Below are 13,299 nucleotides of genomic sequence, written 5' to 3' on the forward strand. Positions count from 1 at the left end.
TATGCTGTTCCGTTGGTCGGTCTCTCAATTAATGCACCACCAGTACAATACTGTTTTAATTATTAAAGCCTTGTGGTATGTCTTAATGTCTGGTAGGGCTAGTTCCTCTTCCCCACACACCCTTGGCTTTTTTTTTTTTTTTTTTTTTTTTTTTTTTTTTTTTTTTTAGTGCTTTGTAATTCTTTTAAAGATGAGAAAATCTTATTGTGTACTAAAAAATCTGATATTAGTAAGTGATACTATGCTTGCATTTCTACTGGTCAATTCCTTGCGCAAAATTAAGGATAAAGGCTCTTTAGTTTTTAAAGATGGCTAAATGTGTAACTAAAATAAAAATAATATAGTCAATATATCTTTAGGAAGAAAGGAAAATAATCAAACTCACATTTTTTTTTTTTTGCTACATACTAAATCTTTTTTCTCTTGACATCATTAGCCTATTACAAGGTCCTCTTCTGTATTAGATGTTAATTGGCTGCTATTCTTGGATTGACTATGATTTAAAATGTTAAAATGTAAAGCATGACGTAATGCTGTGTTGTTCTGTTTCAAGGGTTAAGGGTTATTGGGGTAGAGCTCTTTGTACTTAGCATTCTTTAGAATTCCACCTCAACATTTGCGTACATGGTAGACAGTCTGAAATAGCCAAAAGAATGTGATACTATGAGATGCCAATAACATAAATAAAATTTCTAGTTTACTGACCTTAAATAATTTTGTTAGCTCTGTAATTTCTGTGATGATTTTCAGCAATATAACAGTATTTGAAGTAAAGACAGTTTTTATCATTTAGGATCATTGTCATTATCGAGGCTACGTGGAAGGAGTTTATAATTCAGCCATTGCTCTTAGTGACTGTTTTGGACTCAGGTAAGGAATTTTATTTATCAATTCTTTTTCCCCTCTATTTCTTACTCCTTTGCCTATCTCTATTTCCAAATCAAGTCATTTTGAGTGACTTAACAAAGTTAGATTTTACTTTGATGTTGCTGAAGGTCTTTAGAGCTATGTTTCAGATACCATTTTTGGCATATTTATTTAGGAAACTATTACAGTTGATGAATTTTAATATCTAAAGAGAAAATTTTTTTTTTTGAGAATGCTAAATAATTTCTGCTGTTTAAAATGAAACATTTTAAATTTCTGTAGCACTTCACTTTATGTTTATAAAATTTTCACCAATAGTCTTTTGGTTAAGTCTGATAATGACTGTGTAAAGGGCTCCTTATCTCCATATTTAGGTGTGCAAACTGAAGTTCAGAGAAGTATCGTATCTAGTGAAATGATAATAATACTAAAATTACATTTATTAGGGATCTGGCAGGATGACACTGTGCTGGCTGGTTGATTATGTGATTGAAGTAATACATATTACTTTTATTTGTCAAACCATCTGTATAAGATGCCTATGATTACCCCATATAAGTAATAACAATTATAGAATAGTTACTGTGTAACAGGCGATATTCTAAGTATTTTGCACTCATTAAATAATTTAGTTTTCAGAATAATCCTGTGCAGAATGTAAAGTATAGCAGAGGTTAAATAACTTGCTTAGAGTCCCACAGCTAGTAGGAAACATCTGGGAATCAATTCTGGTTCTCTTGCTGTAGACTTGTAGCCACTGTTCTGTATTGCCTTTCATTATGTTAATCGCTCAGAGAGATTAAGTACTTTCGGGGCGTGATGGTAGTAAGTAGATGTCTTGAACTTTAAGTTGAGGTCTGCCTGACTCTAAAGTCTTATATTTTTCTTTATACTATGTTACTCTTTCTTACACATGTTAAGAACTAGGACTTGAATTTAGGTTTTCTGATTCCTTTTCCTGTGTATTTTTCTTCATTCTTAAAAATTGTGTATGTGTAATGCAACACTTAGAGGATTGCTGCATATAGAGAATGTGAGTTATGGGATCGAACCCCTGCAAAACAGCTCTCATTTTGAGCACATCTTTTATCGAATGGATGACGACCACAAAGAGCCTCTGAAATGTGGGGTTTCCAACAAGGATATAGAGAAAGAAACCGTAAAGGATGAAGAGGAAGAGCCTCCTAGCATCACTCAGCTACTTCGAGTAAGGGAATATATTTCTTTATGGCTCCCACTAAAGGTTTTTTTTTTTTTTTTGGTTATTTATTTGGCTTAATACAGAAACCTATTTTTATTGTATAAAATGAAGTATAATTGTTTTGAGCATTTTCTTTATTTTTAGTTTTTCTTATTTTCAATTATAGTTGACATACAATATTGTATAAGTTTCAGGTGTACAACATAGTGATTAGACATTAATATACCTTACGAAGTGATCACCCCAAGTCTCGTACCCATCTTGCATCATACATAGTTATTATAGTATTATTGACTATATTCCCTATACTGTATTTTACGTCTCCTTGACTATTTTTATAACTGGCAGTTTGTACTTAATCTCTCTCACCGTTTTCACCTATTCTCACCCCCCTCCCATCTGACAACCATCAGTTTATTGTATCTATGAGTCTGTATCTATGACTCATAGACTGTATCTATGAGTCTGTTTCTGGTTTGTTTGTTCATTTATTTTGTTCTTTAGATTCCACATATAAGTGAGATCATACATTGTCTTTTTCTGTCTGACTTATTTTACTTAGCATAGTACCCTCTAGGTCCATACATATTGTTGCACATGGTAAGATTTCATTCTTTTTTATGGCTGAGTAATACTCCATTGTGAGAGTGTGTGTGTGTGTGTGTGTGTGTGTGTGTGTGTGTATCACATCTTCTTTATCCATATGTTTATTGATGGACACAGACTAAAGTTTTTAAAAATAACATATCTATGCACTAAATCAATACTTATTATTGTTGTGGTTTTGCCAACTATGTGTGAGAACTTGTGGTAGGTACTAGCGGATAACTATATGAGCACTAGGCGGTTTCTGCCACCAAATTGGATACAGTGAAGCTTCTGTGTGTTTTAAAAACTAGGGCTTACATCTTCAGTAGTCATTGTATGTCTTTCTATCATTGCTACATAAAAGTCCATTGCATTGTCTTTCAGAAAGCAGTAGAAGTTTTTATTTGACTACATTTTACACAAACTGGAATGGTGATTCTTGAGCTCTAAGTTGGAGAAACACACAAAGAGATTGGGGTTCAGGACTTTAATTATTTCATCTGTCTTCCAGGGACGCTCGCACCCCTGTTTTGAGTCTTCGTTAGGGTTCCCTGGCTTCTTCTTGACGTGGATTTCTTAGACTGAAATGTTTCTAGGAATAGACCAACCGCAGTTTCAGGCAGTGCACCTGTCTACATATGAAATAATGCTGCTGTGTTGGAAGAGTCATGTGCCTCTTTTGGTATATTTTCATTAACTCATACTAGTTTATGGCATTATTTTCACTGCCTCTGCAACCATCCACTTTTGACAATTGGACTGTTCTTTTTAACTTTAATCATTAGAAAATATTAAATTTTCACCTTATTCTATACTTTTTATGAATTTCTATAAAATCACAAAACTAGTCATTTTTTAAAATTTTTTTTAATTAAATTTATTGGGGTGACAATTGTTAGTAAATTTACATAGATTTCAGGTGTACAATTCTTTATTACATCGTCTATAAATCCCATTGTGTGTTCACCACCCAGAGTCAGTTCTCCTTCCATCACCATATATTTGATCCCCCTTACCCTCATCACCCACCCCCCACCCCAAAACTAGTCATTTTTTAAAGTTGGCAACCTTGTCCTCACTTCTGTCCTGGGTTATTCTTTCTTTGACTCTCAACATAGTAATGCAGTTTTCCATTAAAGTGTGTGTGTGTGTGTGTGTGTGTGTGTGTGATTTGTTGTTTGAAAATCAATAATTTTGCTTTGAAAACTTGAATATCTTTAAGTAAAATTTTTCTTAGATCAGTACAGATAACAGATATCACTTTTTAAAGAAGCACATTTTTTGTTTTTTTGATCTAGGAAGTGTTATGTAAAATAATTTTATGATGTCCTTAGCAGGAATGAAATAAGTGACCAGGGGTTAGGGTAAGATCATTATATATGAAAATTATAACTTTTTTTTGCCTTATGGTATTTGTGTTTTTGACAGAGAAGAAGAGCTGTGCTGCCACAGACCCGATATGTGGAGCTGTTCATTGTCGTAGACAAGGAAAGGGTAGGATTGGTGACAGTTTTTCTTCTTTTTCAGGAAAAGCAGATGAGAAGTGAGCATCCCATGAAAGAAATATAAAATATTATATATTTATATTGATTTTTCTGAAATGTAATTTTAAAACTGAAGTGGCTTTTTATCCTGTAAGCATACTTAATATTCATAATACCACCAGAAGCTGAATATAGCAAACTAGCCTACCTCTGACTATAGTTTAAAGGACTGTGGTGATAAAACCACTTAATCGGATATTGCTTTGTTGCCTAATAAAATTACTTTGCTGTCTAGAACTTCAGCTATTCTATCCTTCACTTTAAGAGATAGAAACTTCCAGGTCCTGGCATGCCTTAGAAAGAAATAGAGGAGAATGGTTCATCTTAGTTTTTACTGTTAACTTCACTGCTCAGGATAATACCAGGGATTTTCCTCATTCATATTAAGAATTATGCTTAACTAAGAAAAATAATGGATCTATTTCAGCATTTATAGGATTATCAGTTTTAGATATAGCTGACGTATAATTTAACATAGATTATTTGAAATGTTTTATTTTGAGTTTTAATGCCAGCTTTCTTGTTTGTGTGAAAAAGTTGTTTGAAGAAACGACATGATTGACAGTTTTTTTCTTGTAAGCTGCAGAGGCAGTTTCAAGAATTTTTAGGGTTTTTAAAAAAATCCCTTATTGTGTGTAGCTTTTTGGGGAAAAAAGCCACTTATTAAGAGAAACATATTCAAACTTGTTCATTATAGGTTCATTACCCTCGAGTGGTAGAAGAAAAAAGCATAGAACATATGAATAAGCATAAACTCTGACACAGATAGTGGGTAAAAAGTATCTGTAGAAACTTTTGGACAAGTGACAAAAATAGAGATTTGAAATGTTTTTCTTGATTCTCTTCAGATAGATTTGTTATATAATGGTAGAAAATGGTTCAAAATAAAAACGGTTCCATTTTAATTAAATTTTGTCAAAAGTATTCAAATTTTTCTTAGGGGAATCATGATTAAAATGCCTAACTGATTAGATCTGATATATTCTGATATTAATGCTCTTATCATAGAGAAAAACTGTGTATTCTTTAAAAATTATTTTTCATTAGTTATTAAGTTGGTTGTATGAAAACAATGTTAAAATAGACATTTAGATTTAGCTAGGTCTCAAAGAAAATAATCAGTTATATCAACTGATTATGGCTTAATATGGATAAAGTTTTAAATATGTGTTTTATTTACATATACTATTTCAACTAGTGAACAGTAGTTAATTTCTCATTAATTTAACCTCTGGCTTAGAGATGGTTTATAGGTAATGTCTTTAGCCTAAGGTGAAAGGGTCAGGAAATCTTTTAAATTGTATTTATTCCTTTATCTATGCATTTTGATTGTTTTAAATTCTACCTTTGTGAAGTGCTTGAAAATATTTTTGCATTAAAATGAATAAAAATACTGAGAAGAAAATTCATTTTAAAGTTGTACTATTTGGAGAAAATAAAGACTTCAGTGCTTTTCTGTTATTCAGTTCACACTTGTACCTTTTTTTAAATTGTCGTTTTTCACCAAAATGTATCTTTTAGATTTATTAAATTGAAACACTGCTAATGCTAATATTGACTAAATGCCTCAATATTTTGTTCAGAGGAAATATTTGGATTCCTGTCTTCATTGTAAAAGATTATAGAAATGTTTTTTCTAAAATTATTTTGGTGGTAATGATTTTCCTTCTTTGCTTTCAGTATGACATGATGGGAAGAAATCAGACCGCGGTGAGAGAAGAGATGATTCATTTAGCAAACTACTTGGATAGTGTAAGTTCTGTTTTCTGCCAAGTGGGAATATAGACTGTCTTATTTCCTTTCACAGTCTCAGAACAGAATTTAAAAATTGTCTCATTTTGAGCTCTGATTATCCTAGGACTCCATCTTTCAGGAGTTGCTTTCCATTTTGTTTTGTAACTTTTTTTATGTTTGAAAGGAAGGTATAATTGTGGAAAGACTTTGAGACAAGCAAGAAATTTCATATTAGTATTTACTTTCAGAGTAAATAGGCTAAGGCATTTTGGCATTGTGAAAAGATCTTTGGATTTTTACTGAGATAATATTATTTTGAATAAGGCTACCTCCTACTCTGAAACGTTGATATGATAATGTCAATGAGATTGAAGAATTAGATACATGTTCTTATAAAATAATTTCACTTATAAGGCATTTCCCTGTTTGCAATACCAAGCATATTAATGATAGTGATGGCATTCCATTGAGTATTCATGTGTTAGAAACTGAACCAAGTATTTTGCATTTTTAAAAATATTTATTCCTTACAGTATCTCTATGAAATAGATATGAGTTTTATAATCCTTAATCTGAAACCACTGGGGTATGTGTATTAGAATTTTAGGTAGAGTTTAGAAAGGTAATATCGTTCACTATGTATTATATAACACCTCCAACAGGATATTGGGATAGCACATTGTAATCAAACTCGTTGGTGTTTCTGTAGTGAAGAGTATGAATATTTACTCATTGGTATTTCTGTAGTGAAATGTACGAATATGTACATTAATTAAAATAAATGTGGGCTATAAATAGGCTTGCATTAGTTTAGGGAAAGTTTTGGAACCAATTTATCAAGAACCTTAAATTTCCAGAGTTTTGTTAGATTTTGTAATCGAAGATAAAAAGGATTTTATATATGAGGAAACTGAGATACTTGAGAAGTTAGTCTCATTATATTGAGGGAAATATATTTTTGGAGGGGAGAGGTCCTGTTTTTAATTTTAAGTAATTGTGTTACTTCATACTAAGTTAAAAGACATATTTTTAAATATATTTTATATACTTTTATTTCTGTTTTCTTTCTAGATGTATATTATGTTGAATATTCGAATTGTGCTAGTTGGACTGGAGATTTGGACAAATGGAAACCTAATCAACATAATTGGAGGTGCTGGTGATGTGTTGGGAAACTTTGTACAATGGCGGGAAAAGTTTCTCATAACACGTCGGAGACATGACAGTGCACAGCTAGTTTTGTAAGTGATTTTTTTAAAAGTACTATTGATGAATGGTCAGAATAATAATTTTTGCTTATTATTTCTTTTTTAGAATCATATTCTCTTAAGATTTTTGAGCATTCATTTAAATAAGTAAAACTTAGTTCCATACCATGGGACAAGTGAGCATGATAATGGGACTTCTTTTCTGTGTTGGATTCCCTGTCATGTCTTTCCCATGTCTTTGATCCTCTTTCTTTAGTTTACTCTATCATTATGGTGTGGCATGTTCTCTAGTTTCACCTTGTGAAAAGCTTTATGGAAAGAAAAAATTATGATCTCTTGCATGTCAGAAAATGTATTTCACAGTCTCAGAACAGAATTTAAACATTATCTCAGTTTGACCTCTAATTATCCGAGGGCATAAGTAACTCATTCTCATTCCTGATCCTTTGTGTGTGGCCTCCCCCTTACACTCCCCTCCTCCTTCTCTGGAAACTTGCAGGATCGTCTCTTGGTTCCCAGGATCTTGGTTCTCAGGATCTTGCAGGATCTTCTCTTGGTTCCTCCTTCTCTGGAAACTTGCAGGATCTTCTCTTGGTTCTCTTATATTTTCCTGATGATAGGCTTAGGTGTAGGTCTTTTATCAATCATGTGCTGTGTTCTTACTGGGTAATTTTAGTCTTGAAGCTGATGTCCTACAATTTAAGGAATTTTTCTCATTGTTTTGTAGATGAGTTTATCCTCTTTATTTTTATTCTTCATTTATCTTGGCATTCTTTTTACTTGGCTCTTGAGTTTCTTGTGCTTGTCCTCTAATTTTATGATCTTTGTTCTCCTTTCTTCTCTTTGTCTTTTTCTTCTACCTTCTGGGATATTTCCTTAAATTTATCTTATAAGCTTTTTACTGAGTTTTTCATTTTTGACTATCTTATTTTTAATGTTTAATAGATCTTTCTGTCCCCCTGATTATTTTTTATTAATCAAGTTCTTATTTCATGGGTATAATAGTTTTTCTACTTTCTTTGAAATATTACTGATAATATGTTTTTAAAATTTTCTTTTTTTTAAATTAAAGTTTATTGGGGTGACAATTGTTAGTAAAGTTAAATTGGTTTCAGGCGTACAGTTCTGAAATACATCATCTATATATCACATTGTGTGTTCAATGTTCTTCTTTTACATAGTAATTTCATGGTACCACGATAAAACTTAAATTTATATGTCACATAATACAAGTACATTCCAAAAATTTATATCAAAACGCTCATTTAAAAATATTTAAAACATTTAATCCTTCTTAAAAGTTTTTTGGCTTGATAGGCTGGCTTTTTGCAAAAAAATGTTCGACTTTATATAATACTTTTTGCCACCCTCAATGTTGATGGTACCTAAAACTCAAATTTTTTCAGAGAAGAAATTTCCCTTGATTTAATTTTGTTTTCTTTTTTTATGTGACTTAATTTAAAGCAAGGCACTGAAAATACCAAAATGGATTTTTATGCCCCTCTAATAACAAAGGCTTGGTCCTGACCTTTTTATTAATTTTTAGTAAAATTGCACCTGTAAGTTTCCTCATCCCAGCGAGCATGCCATCTAGTTCACAAAAGACCAAAAGGAATAGGCATAAAGCATACTCACCATGCCTTCCCCAACTACACCTACCAAACTCTCTTTTCCCCTGTTTTTGGTTTCTATCTGTTGTGTTAGAAGCATTTCCCAAATGTCTGATAATCCCTGGGATTTTGTTTGTAGTTGAGAATGAAGTATTGAAAAGCATCTTGGAAGCATTGGGTATATGAGTGGGGCTTGGGGACTCTGGAGTTCACTATAGGGTGGTCTGGCTAAAGTGTTTCCTTGTCAATTCCCTATGTCAGTATCTCAAGTTCTCTTCTCCTGGCTGGTCAGATGCCACAGAGAAGGGTTTATTCATTTGTTTAGAAGATACAGTGGTACCTCGGTTTTCGAACGTCTCTGTTGACAAACATTTAGGTTTTCAAATGCCGTAAATTTTTTGGATCTATGGTATCATTAGGTAGTAAAATTCATACTAAATTTGCAGTCTTAGGAGTTTATTTTAAAGGTCTGGAATGAATTAATCCATTTTGAATTACTTTCTATGGGGAAACCATGCCTCAGTTTTCGAATGTTTCAGAACTCGAACAGTCTTCTGGAATGGATTACATTAAAAAACCGAGGTACCACTGTATTTATTAGGCATATACCCTAGCACTGGGGTATAGCAGTGGATGTAACAGACAAAAATTCCTGCTTTCATGGGGTCCATCCATATTCTGGTGGAGGAGATGGGCCATAAAAGAGATAAATAAGTATGTATCATATGTTCAACAATGGTAAGTGGTAAGGAGGAAAAATAAAAATGTTGGAGGAGTAAAGTTGAAATTTTAGGTATGATGGCAAAAGAAGCTCTCAGTGTGAAAAAGATGGCTTTTGAGTAAAGACCCGAAGGAGGTGAGGGAATGAGTTAGGGTTATGTATTGGGGAAGAGAGTACCAGGCAGAGGGAATAGGTCCCAAGATACAAGTGTGTTCAGGATGATTGTGGAAAAATATGGAGGCCATTGTGATCCTTCTGTGCTTTGTGTTCCCTGCCCTGCAGCCTCCCGTGTGTATATGGTCATTGAGTTTGTTGCCTGTCTCTCCTCGTTAGAATTTTTGAATAAATGTAATGCTTTTTAGGAAGGTATTTCATACAGAAGGTAGAAAAAATTTTGTTTGGTATCTAAAACATATCTTCATTGGTCTGAAAATGAATTTGTAATATTAATCTCATTCTCTGATAATAAAAAAGAGAGAAAGCTTAATAGTATTCTGACTTTAAAATGTTGTTTAACATTGCTGCCAGATTTTGTAGGTTCTACCAATCCAGTTTAAGATTACTCAAAGAAATAGGTTTCTCCCTCCTCCCTCCCCCACAAACACTTTTCATAACCTTTCCCTTTTCTTTTCGTTTAGGAAGAAAGGTTTCGGTGGGACTGCAGGAATGGCATTTGTGGGAACAGTGTGTTCGCGGAGTCACGCGGGCGGGATTAATGTGGTACATTTTTGTTTTTAACGTTCAACTTTGGACATCTGCATTAGGACAGTGTCAAGCATTTATTGACTCTACACTTTCTCCCCTCATCCTTAAAACAGTATTTTGGGTATTCTGAAAGGTGAGGTGGAAGTGGCAGATAGGTTCTTTCCCTAGAGATGTCATTAAGTTTTCTCATATTTATTATGTATTTATTAGCTCCTCACTTCCATGGATGCAGATACAGAGACTCTATTTAAGAAAATTAAATTACAACCATGAATTGGTTTCCTCATAAACCACCATGAATAATCTGTTGGTGGTAAAGTGTTTGACCTGTTACTTAAAGGGTCTGTCTTCACCCTCAGTATGTTAAGTCACATCAGTTTATTACTAGACTGAAATATATGAAGACTGTTATTGGTTGCTTGATTTATCATATACAGTTTCAACGTTGTAGTGATAAATATCCCTTTTGAAAAAATAATCTCATAAACAAAACATCCTTTTTGCTCAGAAATCTAATTAATACCTTCTTGTGTTTGGACAGTTTGGGCAAATCACAGTGGAGACATTTGCATCCATTGTTGCTCATGAGTTGGGTCATAACCTTGGAATGAATCATGATGATGGGAGAGATTGTTTCTGTGGAGCAAAGAGCTGCATCATGAATTCAGGAGCATCGTGAGTAATTAAGTTTCTTCTTCTTCTTCCCTTAATATGGTATTGTAGATTAGTGTTTCTTAAACTTTGGGATATACTTATGTCTATGTGGAAAACATAGGAAAAATTATTCCTGGCTCCCCTGAAGTTAATTATGTGATACATCAAGGAGAAATCTATTTTTTAATTAAATAAATAAGTTCACAGAGCTTTAACAAAGAAACGTATGTACTTACACTTTTTTTTCCCAAAGATTTTATTGGGGAAAGGGAAGAGGGCTTTATTGGGGAACAGTGTGTATTTCCAGGACTTTTTTTTTTTTAAATTGGGGAACAGTAGTGTGTTTTTCCCAGGACTCATCAGCTCCATCCAAGTCAAGTTGTTGTCCTTTCAGTCTTAGTTGTGGAGGGCGCAGCTCAGCTCCAGGTCCAGTTGCCATTGTTAGTTGCAGGGGGTGCAGCCCACTATCCGTTGAGGGTGTCGAACCGGCAACCTTTGGTTGAGAGTACGCACTCCAACCAATTGAGTCATCTGGCCACCCGGGAACTCAGAGGCAGCTCATTGACTTCATTCTAGTTGCGGAGGGTGCAGCTCGTTGGCCCATGTGGGAATCGAACCGGCAAACCTATTGCCCAGAGCTCGTGCTCTAACCACCTGAGCCACCTGTCTGCCCCTGTAGTTAACACTTTTCAATAAACCAGTTGACAGACCAAAAGATGTAAGAACATGGAAAGATTTACATCTGAATTAGAAATTAGGGAAAGGTTCTGCTAGATTCAGTGCAGTTTGGATTATAGATTGAAGGACTATATGAAGCTTTTACTCATAAACCCCTTGAGAAAGTGCTGCGTTGTCACTGTAAGTAGAAAAAAACCTGACAGAGTCCTGCGAACATCCCCAATTTTGTAGATAAAGGTGGGAGGCAAGACAAAGAGGAGAAAGAAGAGTTAACATTTATTGAACTCTTTTTATGTATCAGGAACATTTTTAAACACTTTAAAGGTATTAATCACTTAATGCTTAACAACCTAATGAGATGTAGATACTTGTTATCTCTATGGATGAGGAAACTGAGGTCACACATCTAAGGAAGTGATGAAGCTGGGATTTGAAGTCAGGATGTTTGGGTCCAGAGCCTATGCTTTTAGAACCCCTTCCTTTGCCAGGGTTCAAAAATAATTACAATAGAGTGTTTAAGCGTGAACAAGAACCATTGAGTTGTTGGGCTTCTTTTTGATGCAGATTTGTCATAAGCAACAAGGTTCCACCCTTATTTAGTAGGCAGTCGTGCTGAGCAGAGAGCTGGACATAGCTGCAATGCATGCATGAAATAGAAACTGACCCAGAGAAAAATCAGATATGGAAGATGTTCATCGTTAACAAACACAGATGAAAATGTCATGTGGGAAATATCCATGGCCCAAGAGTTCACTCCCTTTTTTACTTCCCTCAAGTTTCTGGGGCACTGAGAGAATAATAAAAACTTCTGTTAGCCAGTACTTTATCTTTAGGTCTAAGTGTATAATTTTAATCACATCCTGGTGGAAAGGGAAGCACTCAAGCAGGATTTACTTCAACATTTGTCTGTTTTTGAGCAAATTCTAGACTGAAAAATAGATACAGAAGAATTAGAATAGTGCTTATGAAAAAAACTGTACTTAATAGAAATGTAATTATGTTCACAAGAAAAGTCATGTTTGTAAAAGGTTTCCTGTAGGAGAGGGAAGTAAATTTAGCATTTACTTTGGTTGGCAATCAGTTGAGAGAGACATAAATTCAGGGAACAAGAAATGAATAATCAGCAGTGAGATAAACAAGAGACTAAGATGAAAAACAGAGCATTCAGAGGAAGGAATGTCATGAAACAGTGCTATAGTGGAATTTAAAATGGTGTGAGAAGCAATGAAGAGTGGACCCATATTTCATTCACTCATCAAATATTAATTGAGCACGGTGTGCCAGATTTTGTTTCAGGCACTTGGAATATCCCTGAATTAGATAAAGACTTGCCCTTCATGGAATTTACATTTGAATGGGGAGGACAAACTACTAACATAATAAATACATCAATGATGTAGAACAATAGAAGGTGATTAAGTGCTACAGAGAATAAAATTGAGCAGTATTGGCAGAATAGGAAGGTCATGTACGGTGTGGTGGTAGTGATGGTAGAGGTCAGTTCGCAATTTTAAATTCATATTGTCAGGGTAAGCTTCTTTGAGATGACATTAGACCACGTACTTGAAGGAGGTGAGTAAAAAGTTGATTGTGTGGACATCTGAGGGAAGAGCAAGTACAAAGGAAGTGTGGTCAGGATAAAATTTTTTTTTTTCATGATGGAAGAAATTATAGCAGATTTGTATGCTAATGGAACTCATTTAGTAGAGGGGGAAAATTGATGATCTAGGACAGAGAGGGAACACTGCTGGAGTAGTTCTTAAGTGGGTGAGAGGGTATTAGTTCTGGA

The 13,299-nt window shown here is 34.1% G+C and overlaps 1 protein-coding gene across 2 annotated transcripts in view; it reads left to right on the plus strand.

Moving 5' to 3' along the window:
* The window catches only part of ADAM9 (ADAM metallopeptidase domain 9), a 100,478-nt gene that overhangs the window by 27,153 nt on the left and 60,026 nt on the right, over window positions 1–13,299 (plus strand). For both annotated transcript variants that reach the window (XM_081045779.1, XM_081045780.1), the window contains exons 5-11: window positions 794–870; window positions 1,879–2,074; window positions 4,085–4,150; window positions 5,881–5,952; window positions 7,006–7,175; window positions 10,112–10,193; window positions 10,720–10,853. In XM_081045779.1, coding sequence (XP_080901905.1) covers window positions 794–870; window positions 1,879–2,074; window positions 4,085–4,150; window positions 5,881–5,952; window positions 7,006–7,175; window positions 10,112–10,193; window positions 10,720–10,853 — 797 coding nt within the window. The remainder of the gene's footprint in view (window positions 1–793; window positions 871–1,878; window positions 2,075–4,084; window positions 4,151–5,880; window positions 5,953–7,005; window positions 7,176–10,111; window positions 10,194–10,719; window positions 10,854–13,299) is intronic.

Source organism: Rhinolophus hipposideros (assembly GCF_964194185.1).
Source record: "Rhinolophus hipposideros genome assembly, chromosome: 4".
Classification (NCBI taxonomy): Eukaryota; Metazoa; Chordata; class Mammalia; order Chiroptera; family Rhinolophidae; genus Rhinolophus; species Rhinolophus hipposideros.